At 39.7% G+C, this 23472-nt stretch overlaps 3 protein-coding genes across 6 annotated transcripts in view; 1 reads left to right on the top strand and 2 right to left on the bottom strand.

Annotated features, from left to right (window-relative positions):
• LOC135112326 (innexin inx1-like) overlaps positions 1–6254 on the top strand; it is an 11827-nt gene extending 5573 nt beyond the window's left edge. The window contains exons 2-7 of the mRNA XM_064026667.1: positions 838–964; positions 1257–1412; positions 1741–1863; positions 2233–2394; positions 3524–3705; positions 4504–6254. Coding sequence (XP_063882737.1) covers positions 838–964; positions 1257–1412; positions 1741–1863; positions 2233–2394; positions 3524–3705; positions 4504–4645 — 892 coding nt within the window. The 3' untranslated portion in view covers positions 4646–6254. The remainder of the gene's footprint in view (positions 1–837; positions 965–1256; positions 1413–1740; positions 1864–2232; positions 2395–3523; positions 3706–4503) is intronic.
• LOC135112327 (NIF3-like protein 1) overlaps positions 1–21295 on the bottom strand; it is a 21703-nt gene extending 408 nt beyond the window's left edge. Inside the window, exons 1-10 of one of the 3 annotated variants that reach the window (XM_064026669.1) lie at positions 21173–21295; positions 15054–15168; positions 14122–14226; positions 12661–12799; positions 10744–10852; positions 10237–10384; positions 9982–10099; positions 9513–9651; positions 7293–7596; positions 1–215 (exon numbers count right to left, since the gene is read on the bottom strand). The exon at positions 1–215 is cut by the window's left edge and continues 408 nt beyond it. In XM_064026669.1, the coding sequence (XP_063882739.1) occupies positions 7328–7596; positions 9513–9651; positions 9982–10099; positions 10237–10384; positions 10744–10852; positions 12661–12799; positions 14122–14226; positions 15054–15112 (1086 nt within the window). In that variant the 5' untranslated portion in view covers positions 15113–15168; positions 21173–21295 and the 3' untranslated portion in view covers positions 1–215; positions 7293–7327. Of the gene's footprint in view, positions 216–5985; positions 7597–9512; positions 9652–9981; positions 10100–10236; positions 10385–10743; positions 10853–12660; positions 12800–14121; positions 14227–15053; positions 15169–21172 lie in introns of those variants that run through there. The other 2 variants (XM_064026670.1, XM_064026668.1) reach the window with 2 other exon arrangements.
• LOC135112328 (probable cytosolic iron-sulfur protein assembly protein CIAO1) lies at positions 15693–21091 on the bottom strand. Of its 2 annotated transcripts, none has more exons than XM_064026671.1 (2): positions 21070–21091; positions 15693–18168 (listed from the first exon to the last, which is right to left on the bottom strand). In XM_064026671.1, the coding sequence occupies exon 2, from the start codon at positions 18152–18154 to the stop codon at positions 17153–17155; it is 1002 nt and encodes a 333-aa protein (XP_063882741.1). In that variant the 5' UTR covers positions 18155–18168; positions 21070–21091; the 3' UTR covers positions 15693–17152. The 2 variants fall into 2 exon arrangements, with proteins under 2 accessions (XP_063882741.1, XP_063882743.1); XM_064026673.1 differs by lacking the exon at positions 21070–21091 and adding an exon at positions 20944–20965.
• Positions 21296–23472: the final 2177 nt, after the last annotated feature.

Raw genomic sequence — 23472 nt, 5'->3', positions numbered from 1 at the left:
CCATGCAGTGTTACAAATGGTTCGGGTTTTAAGATAATAGTCTAGACCCAATAAAATGTGATCATGAATATCACAACATTTCATAACATAGCTTTGTGACATTGTCAAGGTTGAGCACCCATCAGGTGGCAGGTCAGAGAGAGGGGTGGCTCAGCCCCTTGAGGGACACTTCCATGATGGAAGCAACTCCCCAAGTGCTCGTGCATTCTTCACTGCTGGGAGAAAAAATTTATTTACAAGATGAATAAGTATTTTTAGAAGATAAAGGCCAATAGAGTTCCTATCATTGCACTCTCCAGTGTAATAACTTGAACAGCCAAAGGCACTAATGTGAGTTAGATAAGACTGCAATGAATCTGCTCTGCACCAAAATGAATTATAGAAAAATTATTCACACAGTATCACACAATACTGAGAGAGAGAGTCACAGTAATGATGCAGGTGTCCTTGAAAACAAAAAAAATCCTTTACAGCCCAGGATTGGAAAAATAAATAAATACAAGAAAAATCAAATTTTAATGATTTTGATTCCTACAATATATCTATATCAGTGAATTTACCCTAATTAAATAAATTTGGGAGTTAATAAGTTAAAAAAAAAATATTGAAATGATTCCTGTACACTTATTAAAATTTATTGTTAAGGTTATTCAAATCATTTAAATTTTCATAACATGAAGACTTACAAACCTCAGTAACTTACACTGCAGCTGGTTAAACTGTTTATCTCTAGAATCATTACCAAAAAATAGTTGAAATAAAAGGCCAAAATCTGTGAGAGTGCAGGCCTTGTAGGGAAGCATTGCTCCCACTGACGAGTCTGCCTCCTACCCACAGAGAGAGTGGGAAACTTGGGGCCCAGCCTGGCGTGGGGCCGCCTGCGTCGTACGATGAAGAGGAGATGGAAGCCAAGTGGCGCTTCCACAACTACTACCAGTGGGTCGTTTTCTTCCTGTTCTTCCAGGTGAGTGAGTGAGAGTGATGTAAGTTCTGATTGCACTATTTTTATTTATTTATTTTTTTTTTTTCAGCTTCCCAGTTGTACATTATTTTTATTAATCTCTTCAATAATATGCTGATTTTTAAACTTTATAATTGCTTCAAGCCAAAGGCAAGTTTGTTCTTTGGTGCAGGTGTGTTACCTTGCAAAACATTGAAATCATGTTAAAGATATCTTGCAGATGTGATTATATAAATATTTATCTATTGATCTGTCTCTAGAAAGAGAGATGACTAAAGTAGCACACTGTTTTCAGGCGGCTCTTTGCTACATACCAAAGTTTGTGTGGAACAACTGTGAAGGTGGCCTCATGCATACCATTGGTGAAGGCCTCAACCCAGGGCTGCACAAGGAGGATGAGGTGTCATCTCGCAAGAAGGTCATCATTGACTACATTGTGAAACACATTCGGGTGAGTGATGGTCTTGCCTGAGGCGGCATTTCCTGTGAAGCGTCAAAGGAAAATCTGAAGCAAGGCTCGACAGTTGAAGATGTGATGTGGAATTTATACATTCATCTTAAGTTTGCACAGGAGTGATCAAGATATTCTTTTACTCCTGTACTGTTAACTTTTTCTCCTTTCAACTAATTTTACATACTTTGAAGTGGTATCGAGTTGAAATTATGATTAACACCATTATTATTTGCTGAATCCAGTTCTTGCTTAACAAGATGTATCATCACTTCCGCAAGTTTTATTTATAGTATTAGGAGTTCATGTAACCAAGCTTTTATTGCAGATGCACAATGGCTACGTGTTCAAGTACTGGTTCTGCGAGCTTCTGTGTTTCGTCAACATAGTTGGCCAGCTGTTCCTCATTGACGCTTTCCTGGGAGGAGAGTTCCTCACGTATGGTCCAAGGGTAAGAGATTATTCTGCTGTTATTTTTCATCATGACTTTAGTTTCATTTTGGATGTTTGAAAAAAATGCATCTCACTTGGGTCTTTTCCTTTATACAGTGAGTTAGTGAAGTGACTTAGAAGTGCCAGACATCAGTGTTAAGTGAGGAGCATACAGTGAAGTAAGGCGAATGATGCTAATGTATGGGAGGGTAATGTGTATTAAGAATGGTAACACTTCGAGTCATAAAATGGTTAAGTCAGGTGGATGATAAGGCTTTGTCAGAGGAAGATATTTGTCTAGGAGAGTTGTGGTGACAATAAGTAAACAGTGATTTTTTTTTTTTTGTTTAGAGGCATCTTAGAACTTAGGATAATATCCTTTGCCCAGGTTTTGGAGTACTCGGAGATGGATCAAACTGAGCGTGTTGATCCCATGATCTTCGTATTCCCCCGTATGACCAAGTGCCATTTCCACAAGTTTGGTCCCTCAGGCACTCTGGAGCGCCACGATGCCTTCTGTCTGCTGCCCCTCAACATCCTCAACGAAAAGGTAAGCAGCCTTTTCATGTGTTGATTTGTGAAAATGAAGCACATTTTTTATTTTGGGTCACTGCAAGCTGAACAATTGTAATGAAAGAGTTCATAATTTAACACTACAAACAGGCTCATGAAATGTTGTCACACTGGCAAGATTCACTCAGCTTTCTACATTATGACACCTTCACTGATTTATTGCTTGTCAGAAGTGGGATTATTGTTGTGATTCACTATAAATGTAGATACTTCATTTAAGTTACAAGATAGAAATACATCACTGATGGAAATTCATCACTAGTTTCTGTGAGTAACATTTCAATAAGGATACACCTTTTTGATATGGAGTCTGTTATTTCATTCCCTTTTATTCAAGGACAGTGCTAAGAGGTTAACTAGTTAGCATCAAAATTATTCTAATTATTTGGAAAACTTCAAATTGAGATTACTGAAAGTAGTTAATTCATAAAACACTTAAGTTTTGTTTGAGAAAACAATATAAAAGTGACACAAACCTTTGCTTGGTGATGATGTCAGCTGCAGTGTTCAACTGTTATGGCATTACATACTGTTATACTTTTACTCATAAAATTTTGATATATTTCACTTTTGCAGTTTTTTTTAATATGATAAAATTGTTCTAATAATGTACAAACACACATTAGTAAGTCACTACATCCTATGCAGCAAGTAATTGGCGGATCACCATTGGACAAAACATTCTGACAGCTGTGAGAACACTTCATGTGCCTGATAGCACACTTGGTTCACTTTTTTTGAGGCAGAATTTTAGACTGATGTGATGCTTCTTGTGGTTACTTGAAGCTATTTTCAAGTTTTCTGGGTCACAAAGAGAAGATATTGGTGTTATCTTCTTTATGAAAAAATTTTAATGCATTCTAGTTTGTTATCCTGAGGTCATAAGAAGATAATGATGAAGATACTCATTATATGTGTAAAACTGTACTTTTTGTATTATTGGGTTTTATACCTAAATGAAGGCAAGATTATGATCTCAGTTTTATTTTAAGGTATTAAGTAAACAGGTTGTTGGGCTTATGATTTCACTACTCATGTTTGAGAGTTGAGTTTTGAATGGTAGGCAAGGGCTGTAAGTAACAAGATTTATTTAATTTTCGTTGCAGGTGTTCATCACAATTTGGTTCTGGTATGTGATCCTGGCCACCCTGCTGGGAGGTCTGCTCCTGTACCGCATTGCTCTCTTCACACTCCCTGGCCTGCGGCCCCGGGCCATGCACAAACACAACAAGGCCGTGCCAATTGAAACAGTTGAGGCCATCACCAACAAGACCTCCATCGGAGACTGGTGAGGAGAAATTGCTTGTCACAAGTATTGTTAAATGACTTTTTTTTTTTTTTTTTTTTTTTTTTTTTTTTTTTTTTTACCAAGGATGATTCTTTTTCTTACTTTCTCTCTCAAGGTGTGGCACAGATCATTTCAGGATTCATATAGCATACACACACACACACACACACACACACACACACACACACACACACACACACACACACACACACACACACACACACACACACAAGGGCTTAAATATTTTTCTTAAATGATTCCAAAGTTTCCAGTGTGCTTGGTGCAGAGGATCTATATTTCAATGTCAGTGTTGTATGCACGGTGTCAATATTTTCACACTTCCTCCCACTCAAGGGACTTAACAGAAATTGTCAAATGAAGTTGCTAAGAAATTGTCTTCCACTGCTGCAGCAAAAACTAGAGCAAAATTGGACTTGGTGGTACTTTGGTCAAGCTTTTTGTTGCTATAATGGAGGATTTAATTTCTCTAACTTAATTTTCTAGTTTGTTTAATTTTCTCTGTCAAGAATTTGTATCTAGTCTCTAGAAAGTACAAATAAACAGGAACATATTTTATAGCAAAATATAGTGAACATTTTAATGTCATTGCCTTCACTGACAAACTTTGTACTTATGAATTGTATGTGTAATGATTGGTACACTGAATGTAGAGTTGAAATGGATGAAAGGGAGCAGGAGGCCTCCCTGACTTCCCTTTCTATACAAGCCAGTCGTTCCTTTGTGCAAAGTATACGTTAAATATTAATAAATAAGCTAAACATGTTCCCTGTGTTGCAGGTGGATCCTGTACGTTCTGTCAACAAACATCGACCCTCTCATTTACCGGGACATCATGGTGAAACTTTCCAAGGAGATCGAGACTGCCAACAGCAACAGCCCCTACAACAGTGCGGGACTGTATTCCTCCTCCTCTGTATGAATGCTGGAGGACATGGACTGAGGGCTGTTACCTCCCAGCTGAAGGTGTAATAATTATGAAAGAACAGAAAGGTAGACAATGTTATGCTTTGCCCACAAGGTTTAGGCAAGTCTCTCAAAGAAAAGCAAAAGAGACTGACACATTTTGGTGCTACATATTTTTCCCAATTTGTTTTTCACGACAATAAAAGGCCTGGAGTGGGTGCTGCTCAGAGTTGGTGAGGGTTTCTGTATGTGGCTTGATAGCAAGTGTTCTAACACGTGTTCATTGCCATATTAGTATTACGTGCATTTTTATCTCATCAGTTTTAATGAAATACTTGCTGGATGTAATGACTCTGCTTTTATATTTAGTGGTCCAAAACCATTTAGGCAAAACACTAATTAGATATGTTTAATGTACACGAGATAAGCTTTTAATGCTGTTTTGTAGTTGTGGAGATGACACTGTTTGCGTCCTGAGTTCTGAAGATAGTGTCAGGAAATGATTACTCATTGAACTGCAGAAATGTGGCCAGTGGCATAGTATGACATTTTGTATAAATTATTTTCACATCTTACTGTGTAGTGGAATGTGCTGTGAATGGTCTGGTGTAGACCAGCATTGTTAATGGGATGTTTCCAGTGCGATGGCAACTAGCCTTTCCCTTCAGCTGAGCCCTGAAGACCTAAGTGTCAAGAGTTGAAAGGTTGCTCCCTGTGTTTAGGGGAGCCAGAGCTGCTGTGTTAGGGTGACAGCCATCAGTTCGTGTCTCAGAAAGTTTATACTCTAGCTCGTAGATGACGTACGATTCCTTCCTTTCTCAAGATGATTCTGCTTACGACAATGTTTTTTTCACATCCATTATTTTCATGGGAATGTTAGTTTTGAAGATATTTATTAAAGTTTTGCTAAGGAAAGCTTTATAAGCTTTTACTGAAATAGTTTTGACATTTGCTATTATGAGTGCTCTTTAGTTCTACAAAGTTGTATTGTGTAATTTTAATGTAGTGACAAAATAATGCAATTATTTTTATTTGATTATATTTATTTTTTGACATGGTTTTGTAAAGCAATGAATGTTATATTGGCATGTAATATAAAAACTCAATATACTACTAGCTCAGATAATCATTGTAAGTGATGCAATAATACAAGTATGTGCCTTTCCCATAAGAGAGCATTTTGATGTAGCCTCTCAGTCTTTCCATTACTTGTAAACAAGAATGCTGCTCTCTACACTGTCACATTGCAAGGCTGAGTATCTTGTGATGGTGAATGACTGTGTTCTTTATCTGTATGGAAGGTTTTATTTTAGTACATACCACGGTACATACACTAGCCTTACGACTGTTGCCAGATTCTTTTTTGACCATGGAACAATGATATGGAATGACTTATGTGTTGCATGTGACAATGATGCTATTTAACTGTTGTCTGGATAATATGCCCTAATAAGTGCCAATGAGTAAGAGCTACTCTTGGAACTGTTGGATGGTCCTAAACTTGTATTACAAAAGTTTTTTTGCTTTTGTTTGAGTGGTGGTATGTCAGTGCTTCACCAAGCACTGAGGTTATGTGTAATGTGTAGTTGTGTATTTTATAGCTAAAGTAAACAAGATTTTTTATACTTGTAGTTTACTTCACCCTTAAGTTAAATTAAGCACAAAAAATTGTGTACTTATAATCCATCAAGGCACAGCCACAGCCAAACCACTTTATACATACATGCATGCATTTCCTCCCAGTGTCTACACTAGAAAGGCAACAGAAAAATCAAACCATTTTGAGTTAAATCCCTTGGGAATACTGCCGTGTTTTCACAACCATGTGTCTGACAGCAGTGTAGGAGTGCATCGTGTGGAGAATGCTGAGAGAGGTGGGGAGGCATCAGCAGCTGGCTGCCACAGACACACAATTTGTACGACTAGTGGCCTTCTACATTGTCACTGCATGCTTTGCTGAGGATGTTTTTCTTTGAGCAATGGCTGAATCCAACCTTTCCTTTGCAGAGAAGACTCAAATGGTCCCCTTCTATAGACAGGTAAACCAAAAGAGAAATGGCAAGGAAGTATCAAAAGAGCAGTGTCAGTCTGGGTTAGATGCATGGAAAAAGGTTTTCTTGAACAGAGAAAGAACACAAAGAAGACTGACATGTCTCAAATTAGAGAATGCTTCAGTCAAATTTGAGACATCTTTGTTTTCCAAATGGTCTTTGCACAAGACTTTCCTTGCAACTGATAACTTGAGACTGGAAAAATGAGACTGCTTTTTTTGACACTGTTAATTCCTCTGCTACAAATGGTTTCTCTTTATAAGGTGACAATTTGAGTCTTCTCTGCAAGGAAAAGATTGGATTTCATTATTCATTCATAAAATATACAACACCAGAAAAACAATGTCATAGTAGAACAATGTCAATAGTAGGAACACATGCAGTTCCTGTCTCTGTGACAGCCCCCTGAGCCATTGGCTACTGGCACATCTACAACTGTCTACAGCCATCTCAACCCTCTGCACTACTTGTACACTGCCACCTGATGCATGATCATGGAAACAACACCAACATTGCCAAGGATTTTAAAACAAAATTGTTTTCATTTCCACTGCATTTCCAGTTCATTTGTGGCTACTGTAGACTTCACATATGCTCACTCAATATGCATACCTGACTTGAGTCCTGTGATGAAATCCAAGCATGAACTAAATGATCTGAAGTGGATCTCTGTCCTTCTGTGAAATCAGAACATTTACTTTTCCCTCAAAGAGTTGGTGTAGTGTAGGCTGCAGCTCCTCAAGAAAGCCTCGCTCTGAGTTGGAGTGATCAACAAGGATAACATTGGAGCCTCTGTGAGCTGCATCCAAGACTTCATGGTGACTCATCTCCCCAGTGAGCCACAGGTCAGCACTGGCTCCACGCAGCACAGACACCCCAGATCCGGCACACACTGCCACACTCTTGACTTGAGTGTCTGTGGAGAACAATGCACACATTACCAGAGGCTCTTCTTATTGAAAGGGAGGCTGCCCAAGAGCTACAAAATGCATAACAAAGTCTGCTTAATTGCTGCTTCCTCAAAGTTTGTACAAAACTTTGAAGGATAAAGTAAGAAATGATGGTGCAGGGCTGAGATGGAATGGAGAGGGATGGACAAAGGGCAGTCTTATTAATGGAAAATGAAAGTGAATTATAAAGAGTGGTGGATGTTTATAAGAGACAGAAACTGAAGTGAAAATTAATGCTGGGAAAAGTAAGGTGATGATTTCTTGATAGGAAGCAGAGTGTGTGACTTTAAGATACCTCTTAACCTGAGGTGCAGCCATGCCAAAGGGGATGCTGAGATTAGTGTCAGGGGCACTTGAAAATGCTGCATATATATATAGCAGTACAATATCAATGTTCCTCACAAGGAATACAAAAGCATCAAAGGAGTACTTTTGACAATGTATTTCTTATTTTTATAACTTTAACCTCATCTTCAACTGTGTTAATGCAACTGTAAGTTGTCAATGAAACCAGATGTCAGCCAGAGTTTGTGGATGCTGAACTGGCAGTCACTGCCTAGACCTGACTGGAGTTCCTACCAAGGTCAGAGAATGTTAACCCTTAAATGCAAACAATAATTTTTGTGACTTACATGGTGACTGTGCCAACTGTAGGAAGGCAGTTATGGTAGGAGAGAGAATGGATGAGGTGAATGAATTAAGTATATGGAAATATATGAATAAAGCTACACCAATCAAGAGTGTATGCTGTGGCAATGAGTTATTTAAGGAGGTACATACAGAATGACAAGATGAAAGAATGGAAGCAAGGACTGTGTTTGAGATACATTGTAGCCGCACTGGCTGGGCATCAATTGGCTCTCAGGTGATCTATTTTATTGATCACAACCATCATCGTAGGGTCGAGGAAAGGCAGTTCTCCCTGACACGTTTATTGATGAGGTAGGCATGACCGTAAGAACTGCGAACAAGTTCTCGGTCTCAATTTCTTACAAAATAACATTATACACTGATATTAAACACTTTCAACATATTACAATAATCATTAACAATACATGCAATTAACTTGGCACTATGACAATCAGTTTTTACTACAAAATTAAAGGATTTACCTCGGTCACCATCCTGCCCGTCTTTGTCTGAGCGCGACCTGGCCGTGAGTGATGCCCGCAGGCGACCAGCAGGTTAACCCCACACTACCAACAAGTGAGCATCGGCTTCGGTGCTTAATATAGCATTGAATACTGATACTTACACATATTACACGTTTTCATGCAAATAGAAAACTATTGAACATTTCACTTATAAATGCCGAGGAATAATGACGTGAGGTACATACGCTTTACATACAGTAACATACATGTTATGATCACCTGTACAAGTAATGTATATTGTGGAGTGATGAAACACACAGAGATGATATGGCCATACTGAGAGGATGGAGAGTGAAGAGTTTGTAAAGAAAATGTATGTGAGCAAAACTGAAGGGATTGTAGAAAGGATGGCCACCTGGGACATGGAAGGACAGGGTAAAGTAAGTGATGTTGGAAAGAAGTGTTAGTATAGGCCAAACATTTGAACAAGCAAGAAGGGGATGTGTGGAGAGGGTGAGGTGGAGGCCCTTCTCCTGTGACCAGCTCCTCAGGAGACACTCCCAAAGGAAGCAAAGCATCAAAGAGATAGACAGACAGAATGAAAATTTGTACAGAAAGACCAAAAAGGATTATATAAACACTTTACTTACTAATGGTTTTCCATACCATTCACCTGCTCATTTAAATTTGTGCTCTACAAAGCCTGACTCTGCTGGCAAGATAGATAATAAATAGCAGAGATTCTGAATCTGTCAAATTTGGCCACCAAGACGAGGTGGTGAACTCACCGAGAGTGGAGCCGTGAGCCAAGGCCAACCGCAGGTGAGGCAAGCCAAGGTGAGTCTTGACCTGGCTGACGGCTTGCTGCACAGTGATTGGCTCCACCAGGCTGCCCTGCCGCCCTGCACCGTGGTCTACTAAAGGCACCTGCAGCATGACAAACATTCTAATAAAGTATCAAAAAAACAAACTTTTACATTTGTAAACAAACCTGCAATTCTTTTTCTCACTCACGCTTACCCAAGCAGGCAAGATGGCATTCAATATTTTGTCTTAATAAAATGTCACCAGTATATTTAATGGGACATTTTTATGACATGTTTTTTTCTGACAAAACACATGCATGTATATAGTTCTTGCAATTTATTTTTGACCTAAAACAAAAATAACAAAGCTATGACTTGACCATGTGGTCCTTTCTACTTCCATAACATCACACACACACACACACATGAAGGCAATATGACCCCACATTACCTTTTCTAGTTTAGTCACCACAAGTTTGGCTGGAGTAGCAGAATTTGTACTGGTCAGATTCACGATGGCGGGCAAATCTCTCTCTCCACACAAAACCTTCATGCAATTCATACTATCCCTGAAAATAAATAACATTTTGGTGCTCAAGTAACAAGAGCTTTCCCTCCAATATCAAAATCAGTGCACTAAAACACTTGAGATTGTAAGTAAGATAAGGTAATGAGACACAGAAACAAGCAATATCTCAGTGCTTACTTTAAAACAGTGACTTTCTCCCCAAGCTCTTCGGTGATTCTCTGCACCAAGTCCTGTGCTGCAGCATCAGACTCAAGGGTTGCCTCCACCTGGTGGCTGTATGGCAGTGGGACATCCTTCTGCTGCAGTGGAGTGACTTGGCACACGTCTGGAATGTTTTTTTGTTTTTTTTGTGAGTCCTTTAAAAAAGGCTGGTTAAGAAGGATCTTGTAAAAACTTCATTCTGGAATAAAGTTTGTGGTCTCTACTTAATTCTCCACTTTTCAATTATAATTCAATTTAATTCCAGAACCACTATCAATATTTTTAATTAAATTATCTAGTATATCTATTTTGTAAATTAAAATAAAGAAAAATTACATTCATAATTTTGAGAAGTTGTAAATGAAATATTCTTAAGTTAAGATTCACATGTATCACAAATCCTCAAATGTCAGATGAACAAAGAATGCAAATGCACAAAAGAAGGTAAAGAAAAAAAAAGATGTCCACTGTCTCTCAGCTTACCAAAAGCTTTGAGCAGCCAGTCATTGACACCTCCCTTCAGCGTGTCATAGGCCGTGTGGGGTGAGTACACAGCAATGCCCTTCTCCAGACAGCATGCAACAATCTTGTCCTGAGTGTGGTAGCACAACACACATCAGTCCTCTGTGTACCTAATGTTCTTCAGCTACTACAGTGAGACCCTCCCTGACTGGATACCACCAGGCCAATACTAGTTTGGATAATCAGAAAAGTTTTAGATATACTTGATGAAAGAAGTCTTTAGATGATCAATTTAGTAGCCATCAAGAAAAAGTTAAATCAGAAATCTGGCCAAAAAATAAACTATCCAAATAGATATGCACATGTGATGTAATAGTTCTGGATGTTAACCTTTATAGTGTTAAGTAAAACACTGCACCAAGCTGGGCACCTCACTGGGGCCAGGGGTGGCACCATCAAAACTAAGACATTGACCTATTGAAAAATAAGTTAATATGGAGCTGGCCTCTAAAACTCATCACCCTTGTATTACAAACCTATAAAAACATAATGAAATATACTTAAAGGCAGTTTTATGTGTTACAAATATTATTCATACACATTAACATTCCCTCTATTAATAAATGAAACTCTTCAGAAAGAGACGAGGTGTAGAGGGCTTTCTCTCCTCACCAATTTCATAACCACTAGTTTCTGTTAGTGCAATGGATGCTGCAAGTTAATTTGATAATACATCTCCTCCACAAACACCGAGAATTCCTCACTGAGCATAAGGCTCAAAATGTGTTGTGCAAGTGCAAGACCGAGTTTAATTCACTCTCCCTTTTCATATGCTTATGTACAACATGACTCTGGCACATTGTACAGATGGCACATCTCAAGATTATGAACATTAAGCTCCATTTTTCCTAAAATTTCACTTTACAGCTTGTCATCATGGATTAGGAGTGTCACAGTTGTCATGGTTTGCCTTCAATTTAATCCTTGATTGTTGAGTTTCATGCCTTTCAGCTCCACTTCCACTGTCACCTGCTTCATCTCCAGCTCCACTTCCACAAGTAGATTATAAATCCAGAGCACAGTGTAATTACTTGAGTCACTCAACTTCCACTGCAGGCTGACCACATGTGCAAGCATAAAACTAACATGTACTGTACTTGTAGCTGGCTGCACTGGAACTGTGGTGGCAAAATTCAAAACTTCTGATGGTGGTGACTGTGATTCAAGTGTGTGTGTGTGTGTGTGTGTTGTTGGGGCATCACCAAAGTGTGATTTTTTTCTGCGAGCATCAAATTATGGGAGGGACCTGAGAAACCTAACACTGGCAAACTTGGTGCACTCCTGTACGTTTATGTAATTCCATCATGATTTTTTCCCCCATATCTAGGGTTTGTACACTGTGAGGATGGCAACAGCTGAGGCACAAGTGAGCAGAGTGCTGCTTCATCCTGTGTTTCCTGACTTTCCTCCCACCACACTCTCCATGCACCAGCAGCTGCTGGCTGGTGACACTCCTTAAGCTACTCATCACTAACACTGTTGTAGTAAGTAATTCCAAAGCTCAACTGCAAAACATAACCTAAAGCATTTTGCACACTGTAAACAAGCAGAACCATTTACCATAGAAGCCTCACACTCAAACCCTTTACCAGACTCAACATCCAAAGAGTTTACATCCATCAACACAACTGTAACATCCCAGCAGAGAGAGACAACCAAGATAATGATAAAAAAAACTGCAACTAACTACCCTGATACTTGAATATTAAGAGCAACATTCTTCACTACAACTGGTACACTGTCCTTGATAAGTAACATCTGTTTCTGAAGACTTGAGTGGAGACCTGAGGCAATGTTATGAGTCCTGCCATAAGAAAAGTAGTGAGTGGTGATGGTGTTCTCAGAGTATGTACACAGGCACAAGTTCCTCTTTCTCACCTTCCATCCAGTAGTGATCCTCTTGAAGGGTCGGAAGAGAGGTGGATGGTAAGAGAGGATGAGGTCAGCCTTGTGTTGCACTGCCTCCTCCATCACCTCCTCACTCAGGTCATTGGTCAACATCACAGTCTTGATCTCTCTACAAGAACATTATGTACAGTTTTTTTTTTGGTATCAATCTGAATTTTTTTCTTTTTTACATTCTTAAGACAACAAAGGTTTTAGCATAAATCTCCATATTCCCTTTATGAAAAATTAATGAATAAATAAATAAATAAATAAAAGTCTGAGGCAAAAGGACTGAATACTAACTCCTTCATCAAGAATATTTACTTCAAATTAACTCAGATTTACTTATTCACTAATTTATTTGTTGCAACTCTCATGTACAGGAATGAACATACATACATACATACATACATAAACACTCCCTTCCTATCACTACAATGCTCAAGAAATTAAGTAAACTAAATTCCATTTTCTCAGATTCACATTATAGCTATGTTAATGACTACACTAGATATTACTATTATTATTATTCTGAACAGTATTATTATGGTTACTATTCATTAATGTCCTCCTTATATATATGTTACGATTACTATAACATCCACTTGCCTTTTTTTTCTTTTCTTTTCTTTCCTTGCTTTACATCTGTTGTTTACATTCTAGTTACATATGTTCATGATTAAGTTGCCCAAAAAACCTTAGTCTTAATAATGGGCTGTTTGTCTAATACAGGGGATCCTCAAGTTATGAAGGAGTTCTGTTCCTATGCCACGCCATGAACCAATTTTTGACGTAGGTCTGAACCAGCCTCAGCAAGTTCCTACAGTATGCCTTTATCCTTTGCTAATGCTACAGTAAAGTCATAAGCTAGAATATAAAAACATAACTGCTGTATCTAAAAAAAAAAAAAAAAAAAATTATATATATATATATATATATATATATATATATATATATATATATATATATATATATATATATATATATATATATATATATATATATATATATATATATATATATATATATATATATATATATATATATATATATATATATATATATATATATATATATATATATATACATATATATATATATATATATATAATTAATTAATTAATTAATAAAAAAAATCAGCCCAGGGGAATGTACAGGTACAATCACTGCCACTGTCATGACAACCACCAAACAGCAGAAGTCAAGACCATCATAACCCGAGGACTCCCTGTGATCATTATACTAATAATATCTTTTACTTGCAATGACAAACATACTAAAATGTTTGAAGTGCTTGACAGACTAGCTTCCCCTACCACCCTCGCCTGCCTCAAGAGAAGATTCGACAAATTTATGGATGGTGATGATAGGTGGAAATAAGTAGGCATATTTCATAAAGGGACTGCCACATGTAGGCCTAATGGCTTCTTGCAGCTTCCCTTATGTTCTCACCTCTGAGTATACGGCTGCAGCAGGAGACCCACGTTGTCCCAGGACTCGGCCAGGGACGGCGCAGCAAAGCGGTCCAGAAGTGCCACGGCCTCCTTCAGCTCCATGCTGCAGGACGAACCAACTCAGTAATAGAGTACATGCATCATACATACATAGGAACTCAGTAATATATGCATTATACATAGGAACCAACTCAATAATACACTACATGGACCACACACACACACACACACACACACACAGGAACCAACTCAGTGACTCATGAAAGTCAATTGCAAAGACCACAAAAATTACTGATTGGATATTCAAGGTGATTTTTTTCCACTGATGATGCAGAATTCTTGTTAAACTACCACTGAGTTCATGAAAATATTCTAGAAACTACATAACCTTCCAATGACCTTGTTAAAAGTTGGCACAATAAGACACTGAAATGCTTGATAACAGAGTAAGGCCTGTCTTCTTTGTGATCATCAAATGATAACCAAAAGACTGATCTGCCATTACATACAAGTAGCACAGGACTGACTTATTGAAACACCAAAAATCACAGATCATGACTTGAATATGAATAGTGACATACAACCAAGCTACTTTTAAGTCTCATCTCTCACGTAGGCACTAGCCTAGGGCAACAAAAAAAGTGAAAAAAAAAAGGCCCACTGAAGTGTCAGTCCCTTAAAGGTTAACCCAAAATTGAGGGATAAGTGTCTTGAAACCTCCCTCTTGAAAGAGCTCAGGGAGGAAGTGCCAGAGTTTATCAGACTAAGGGATGAATGATTGAAAATAGCAGTTAATTCTTGCATTAGGGAGGTGGACAGAATAGGGCAACCAGTCCTTGAGTGACTGATCAGTGATTGGTTGGTGTAAACTCAAATTCAACAGGGATAGAGTTCAGACAGGTGGTGGGCTGTAGGTATGCTTTAACTCACCTGTAGTGGCGACAGTGAAAGGTTCTTGCTGCAGGAAGGATGAATCTCCTTAGCAACATAAACAGTAGCTGCAGTCTTCCCTCTCTGGTGCAGCACAGGCCTTGCTATGCTGTGCCTGCAGGAGATGACACTGTGAGGACACTAACAACACACAGACAGAGAGACACAGCTTTTGGTGATGTCATACTGGACTGGTGATTAAGAAATAACTCCATACCACCAAACAAGTGCATGTACAAGCAAATATCAATTATAAACACCCAATTTACAGATTTTTTTTCACATTATAAAAAAGATTGTCATCTTAAAAAGATCTTAGTCACACTTCACAAGTACAGAATTCACACTTACCAACCAAAGTCCCAGATAATTACCGAGAAATATTAAACATGCATGAAAGGGTTATGATAGTCCACAATATATGAGCTCCTGATTTATGAGTGATCTTTAAACTTTTTATAAATCAGAATAACATTAATTTATACTTTAGGGAAGTTCAAATGCCTTGTGTAAAGAATTTGTAACAAAAACCTGATCATTTTTTCCTATCATTGTTTATTTGTCTTCCATATCTCCAATGCTCGTGCTCCATGTCAGTATGTGGGTGAGGAGTGCCAGCAAAACAGTAACACAAAGACAGACTTTTATGCTACTTGATCCTTTATTTACTTATCCAATCTTTCCACTAGAACTTTATAATACATATATATAAAACAGGTAATAACTATTTATCCTTCAAGGCTACTAGGACTCAGAAGCATTACGACATTATGTACAGTATTGATAGATTTCAATAAAAAAAAATAAAAAAAGGCATCAGTCAACATGTACAGAAAGCCCCATCTACTAATCAGAGCTGGGAAAGGAAAATAATGATGATGATGATAATAATAATAATAATAATAATAATAATAATAATAATAATAATAATAATAATAAAATAATAATAATAATAATGATATAATAATAATAATAATAATAATAATAATAATAATAATAATAATAATAATAATAATAATAATAATAATAATAATTATTATTATTATTCCCAGCTTCGTCCCAGGTGCACAAGCCAGGACACACAACAAAGCTGCCATGAGCCGGCCTCTGTTCTGTTTACATATATTTCTAAAATTCTTAAAAGCTCACAGCACTTGGTTCTGTTCTTAAATAAATTAAGAACTCAAATGGCTTAATTCAGGTAAAGACTTCTAAATTCTCAGCACCTAAGTGAATTATAAATCAACAATAGATTTCAAAATTTCAGGCTCAGTAAGAAGTATGAACCTTAGGTGAGATTTCAGTCAGTTCAACATCAGCCTGGTGCTCTCAGTCTCTGTAGCTGCTTCTTTCATACACCTGCTTTAGGATATTGCTCCTGGAGTCAAGACCTGCACTATCCACTATTCACAGCATTGTTATGTACTCAATCTGTTCACCTGTTTGAAGACACATGACCATCACTGGTGGACAGAGATACCAGACTAAAAGAGGCCCAACAAATGATAAATACAATATATATCTGTGTGTGTGTGTGTGTGTGTGTGTGTGTGTGTGTGTGTGTGTGTGTGTGTGTGTGTGTGTGAGAGAGAGAGAGAGAGAGAGAGAGAGAGAGAGAGAGAGAGAGAGAGAGAGAGAGAGAGAGAGAGAGAGAGAGAGAGAGAGAGAGAGAGAGAGAGAGAGAGAGAGAGAGAGAGAGAGAGAGAGAGAGAGAGAGAGAGAGAGAGAGAGAGAGAGAGAGAGAGAGAGAGGGGGGGGGGTACTATTTCCCATATGTAGTCTTGGGAAGAAAAAAAAAAAAAAAAAACAGTAACAGTATAACAAGTCAGTAAAGCTGGGATGTGATTACTTGATCAGATGGTTATGCATATTTGTACACTGAAACTTTTGGTCCAAGATCCCCAACATAACTTGATTAGCATACGAATAAGTTAGGTAAGTCTGATGCTTCACAGTCTGAGGAATGACTCTTGTCCTTGCTCTTTTCAACATTGTTATGCCCAACACACACACACATACAAATTGCACCTGCCACACCAAAAATAAAACTAAACACTATAAAAAGAGAAGTGAATCCCAAGTTACTGTTATTAATGGACTCAGAATATGTGTGAGAAGTCCCACAGCTTGATGGTGCCATCATCGCTGGCTGAGGCCAACAGTCCCACCACAGTGGGATTCCAGGTGACACTGTTGACATCCTCAGCATGTGCCTGTTGGATGGTGAGCAGCAGGTCAAAGACAGGAGCATTGGGATCACTGTTTGGCTGCTCCTTGAAGATCCTAATGCAGTCATCCCCACAGGAGGTGGCGATGGCCCCCGTCAGGCTGCACCAGGAGACATCGTAGATGGCTCGCTGGTGGAAGCCAGACAACGTACACACACACTTCCACACCGGGGCTCCCTCGGGTGTGGCAACTCCCTCCTTGTTCCCTGGCAGGTACTCCTGCCATACCTTGACAGTTCGGTCATCGGAGACGGAGGCGAGGCGGTGGCCGGAGGAGTCGAAGGAAATGCTCCAGACGGTGGACTCATGGCCGCTGAGGGTACAGAAGACACTCCAGTCGTCACACTCCTCACGGTACAGCTTGACAGTGTTGTCATAGGAAGCAGAGGCAAGGATGTCTGCTGTGGGATGGAACACCACCTTCTTCACATCCTGGCTGTGAGAGGGCAAGCAGGACACACACTCATACTCGTCATCCTCCGCCACCTCCCACACCCACACTGACTTGTCCCTGGAGCATGTGGCCAGCAGGGCACCCGATGCAGCCCAGGCCACACTTTTCACCTCGTTCTCATGGCCCTCCAGGGTGGCCACACACTCAATGTTCTCTTCCCTGCAGTCCCAGATGTTGACTGTTGCATCAAAGCTGGCCGAGGCCAAGGTGCTGCCTGAGGGTGACCAGGCAACGCTGCGCACCGTGCGTGTGTGCGCCTCGGACAGCACAGTCTTGCACACCCAGGCGTCCCCCTCCTTGCTCCACAGCCGTATGGAGTGGTCTGAGCCACACGAGGTGAGGATGGTCCCCTTGGGGTTCCACGCCACATTCCACACTCGGTCCTTGTGGCCGGTGAGCGTGGCAATGGCTGTGCTCATGTTGCTTCACTCTTCTGTGGAAGGAGAAATAATCAGTCACTTCACCTTCAGCACAGGCTTAGTGAGTGGTACTGGAGGAGGCCTTGGTGGGCATGAGTGTGGTGGTACAGGGACAGTGTGCACTACTCCTGCTCCACAAACCACAACCACACAGTAATTCTTTATTCCATGTTGCTAGGTCAAGGTAGTTGTGTGTGTCGTATATTTCCTCGACTTTATATAACTCTTGAGATAACACAAGTGAGCAGTGTGGTGCAGGAGACAAAGACACGGCACATGTTTAACCCTGCCTTCCACTCAGATCTTGTTTAACATCTGTGTTTGTGGTGATAGACTTTCTTGCACTCCTCAATATGTTGTTCTTAAATAATGCATTGACTGTCTTGTCATTTACTTCAGTTATACACCTTAATGTAAAATTAAGTTTTCCAACCTTATGTAACCTTACAACACAAATTATATCACCAAGACTCATTTCTTTGCAACACATCTTGCAAGAGCACAGTGAGACAACAGATTCCAAAAGTGAACAACCCAGTACCACCAGAAAAAAAAAGGGGGGATTTTCTTTTTAATACTTTACATGTTAAAATTAAGTTTTACATCATACTGATGAATAAGGTCTATACATGTACATATACATAAAAAATATAAAAGTAATCAAGCCTGTCCTGTTCACTTCCTGTACAGTACAAGTTAACACAGGCTTTGTCCAACACAACCAACCTGTATCAACATGACCTCTAAACAAGTGTCAGATAGAAAGTGTCAAAATCTTTCAAGATCTAACTCTTCTCATGACTTCTGGCACCTAGTTAAGAAGATCTCTAATAACTTTGCTTCTTCATCTTTCCCTCCTTTATTTCGACCAGATCAACTGCCATCTCATCTACATCTATTTCTAAAGCTGAACTCTTTGCTCAAACTTTTGCTAAAAACTCTAACTTGGACAATTCATGGCTTGTTCCTCCCTCTCCTCCACCCTCTGATTACTTCATGCTGCCTATTAAAATGTTTCACAATGATTTCTATGCCCTTGCTGGCTTAAACCCTTGAGAAGGCTTATGAACCTGATGGGGTCCTTCCTATTATTCTCTAAAACTAAGCCTCTGTGCTTGCACCTTGCCTAGTCAAACTCTTTCAACTCTGTCTATCAACATCTACCATTCCTTCTTGCTGGAAGTTTGCCTACATTCAGCTTGTTCCTAAAATGGGTGACCATTCTAATCCCTCAAACTATCATCCTATTGCTTTAATTTCCTGCCTACCTAAAGTTTTTTAATCTATCCTCAACAGGAAGATTCTTCAACATCTATCACTTCACAACCTTCCATCTGATCGGCAGTATGGTTTCCATCAAGGCTGCTCTACTGGTGATCTGGCATTCCTTACTGAGTCTCAGTCATCCTCTTTTAGAGATTTTGGTGAAACTTTTTCCGTTGCCTTAAACATATCAAAAGGTTTTGATAGAGTCTGGCACAAAGCTTAGATTTTCAAACTACGCTCCTACGGCTTCTATCCTCTCTGTAACTTCATCTCAAGTTTCCTTTCTGACCATTCTACTGCTGCTGTGGTAGACGGTCAATGTTCTTTTCTTAAATCTATTAACAGTGGTGTTCCTCTGGGATCTGTCCTGTCACCCACTCTCTTCCTATTATTCATCAATGATCTTCTAAACCAAACTTCTTGTCCTATCCACTCCTATGCTGATGATACCACTCTGCACTTTTCCACATCTTTTCGTAGACATCCAACCTTTCATGAAGTAAACAGTTCACGCAGGGAAGCCACAGAACGCCTGACTTCTGATCTCTCTAAAATTTCTGATTGGGGCAGAGCAGACTTAGTATTGTTCAATGCCTCAAAAACTCAATTCCTCCATCAATCAATGCGACACAACCTTCCAGACAACTATCCTCTCTTCTTCAATGACACTCAACTGTCCCTCTCTTCTACACTGAACATCCTCAGTCTGTTGGATATGAATATGATGAGAGGTCCAATATTGTCATTTGATATGAACTCTTTAAATGTGAGATGTTTTTGTATCATAACTATACACTACAACAGATGCCTTCAAGATGAGGGTCAGTCGGACAAATCACTACCACCACCACCACCACCACCACCCCATCAGTCCTGGAGTGCCATATGTTTAACCACTTTGTAATAATATAATCCTAACCTGGGTTGCCTGACAGACTGCCCTGCCATCACCAGGGTGTGGCACAGCACCCTCATTGAGTGCTGCTTTGCTGGTGCCCTGCAAGGCTGTCAATGTGCAAGGTCAATGTTACTTACTATTTAACACGAGCTGGTAAATTTATAGTTTACGCCAATGTCCCCAATCTCTACCCACGGCCCACGGCGTTATTATTAATTTCCGACAAGTAGTGTAATCATTAGAAATGATGTGAATAGTGAGAAGAACAAAATGAGGTAGGTTATTACCACGTAGTGTGTAATGGCTTAAACTATAATAAAACCCTAACCTAACCTAACCTAACAACTGAAGTTCAGGCAACAATACACCATTTATGTTTACCTGTGGACTTAGAAAAAGTTGAGAGCGCTGTGCATTCCCAGGCCTATTGTGGCGTTATTATTAATTTCCGACAAGTAGTGTAATCATTAGAAATGATGTGAATAGTGAGAAGAACAAAATGAGGTAGGTTATTACCACGTAGTGTGTAATGGCTTAAACTATAATAAAACCCACGAGCCAAACAAAAGCGGAACATTTTACTATAAACAGGACATGTTGAAAAGTCGGGACTCTGGTCACTAACCTACGTGACAGTGACCACCACCACCACCACCGCCGCCGCCGCCGCCGCCACATGCACGTCAACGTTGACCACCAAAGCACCACTACCACCACACCTCTGTACCTACACTCCTACGCACACACACACCTGGGCCTAACAGCCCTGTGATGGTAACACGCTTCATACAGTGAGGCACAAAGCTGCTGTCACATAACACACACCACAAGTAAGCAAACAAGGCCATGCTCACCAATCACCGGCGGACATAAGACAGGTAAACACGGGCACCAGTGATCACATCACCACAAGCCTAAACAATATAGCAAGGCCAATATTTTTTTTCTTTTCTTCCCCAACCCTTTCACTGGTCAGTCTTTCCCATATAAAACTTTTACGGGACATTTTTGGCGATAATATTGAAGTAACACTAGCGTTTTCATCAGGTTAAGTTAGGATAGGTTTACAGTACGTTGTTCCTGGCTGGCGCGATTCCTTTCAAATTTTTATGAAAAGTTCTTCCTCTCGAAAGAGAACCTTGACGGGTCACTCAACGGCAGCAAGTCAGGGTGTGGGCTTTTCATCCGTGAATACATTTCCTCCAGTCATTACAGACAATGAGGTGCCCAGGTGGCTTCCTGCCCACCAGGGCACTTCACTAGGGCAGAACGGAATGGCATTCTTGAGTCTTTACGTTTTGTTACTCCTCTCCATAAAAATGTATATTTTTTTTGCTGACGATCAGGCTGCGTTACATGCACCCCAGTCTAGCTTCCCACTGCGATGTAGTCAGTAAAATGTATGGGGATCTCATCCACACCCTAGACAATACTGGGTGCCTGCTCATGTGGGCTTAATGACAAGGCAGACAGCCTGGCCCATCGTGCTCTTCTGGACGACACAGTGGACCCTTGCTCAGAGTACACCTTCAGTTATGTTAAGAGTAAAATTAAACACTTTGTAAATAGTAATATAAGTGTTCATTTGGCGCATTTGTGCCACATTTGACAGTCCCAGCAGTCTTCACACGGTCCAGAACAGTAATTACACTTACGGGACACAGTGCATCTCAAGACGTGGTGGTAATGCAGTCCAGACCGGACTATAAGTATTTCTGGCAGCTATTAATGCCTCTGGTGTGTGTTGTACATTGTATGCTGAACCAAAGAGCCACACACTGCAGTACCATGTCATAGAGTGTTCACTCATTGCCAGATTCAGACCACAGGGCCAGCAGGACCGGCCTGCCTTTGTCTCTTGGTTCCTCAACTCTGCTACGCTCACCGATGTCCTTTAAAGAATATTCCAAGTCTGCCGCCAGGTGGTGAAGCAGTGTGTGTGTCTTGCCCTGTCTTTCACTGGCCAGTCCTTAAAGCTGTGATAAAGTAACCATTTATATATATATATATATATATATATATATATATATATATATATATATATATATATATATATATATATATATATATATATATATATATATATGGATTTTATAAGTTTTGTGTGTGCAGTTTCCTTAATGTAAATATTTTACCCTGTTTTATGCCCAGTAGGGAAAGGCTGGGAGGCTCCGCCCTTCTTTATTTCTGTTCAGTCAGTGAACGATGATTTTGCGTCGTTGCAGCACACGGTAGTGATTGGGAACCTCTCAACAAGCATGAAAAATGGGCTGAGATCATTGGCATCTCATGTGCATCTTTCCTCCTCACTCACGCCCATAGCACCAATGACCAATATTAATTACCGTCAGTATTCATTCTATCTTTGGTGACACGTAATTAGCTTCTCTCTCTCTCTCTCTCTCTCTCTCTCTCTCTCTCTCTCTCTCTCTCTCTCTCTCTCTCTCTCTCTCTCTCTCTGAGTGAAACAGATTTTGTTCTGTTCATGATGGGGTGTTTCTAGTGACGAGTGCGAGGCAGACAAGTCACGGTGATATAATTCAATCATAGATCTTTACATGTCGGCCCTGAATTATGTCGATATAGCAAAACACGTGAATCAGCTGCTCTGCCGTAAGGGTCAGATTTGAATCCAACTGCCTTCGTGGAGAAGCTTTTATAGAAGCCGAGGGGTGAAGATAGTAGGATGTCATCACCTTGGTCGTGAAAAGGCAGAGCAGAAGAAAATGACACGAACTAAAAAAAAAAAAATAGTTCTGATGTCATTAGTATGTGGCATAAAAATCTTTTCACTATGACCTCTAGTTCGACCGTGATCTACTCTCCCAAACAGACCACTCAGATGATGAGACACACCACTCGTGATTTCCACACTGTGATCAAAGCAGCGCGGGGGAGTCGCCCTAGAATTCAGGACAAAATTTAATTCAGTCTTGACAGCTTCTCAGCGTATGGATTGTCAGAACTGGTTAATTTTCTTAGTCCACTGTCCTTGAACGGACTCCAGCGGGTGCACGTCACCAATATAATCTACTTTCTAAAACAAGCTATACATTACCAGTTAGTAATGGATCGTGTGAAAACAGATTCATTTCAGAATCTCGATTCCATGACGACGGCAGCATTCAGTAAATTTCAACACACACACACACAC

This window comes from Scylla paramamosain, chromosome 23 (assembly GCF_035594125.1).
Source record: "Scylla paramamosain isolate STU-SP2022 chromosome 23, ASM3559412v1, whole genome shotgun sequence".
NCBI lineage: Eukaryota > Metazoa > Arthropoda > Malacostraca > Decapoda > Portunidae > Scylla > Scylla paramamosain.
Note: the sequence above shows the minus strand (reverse complement) of the source record. Positions and strands in the feature narration are given on the sequence as shown.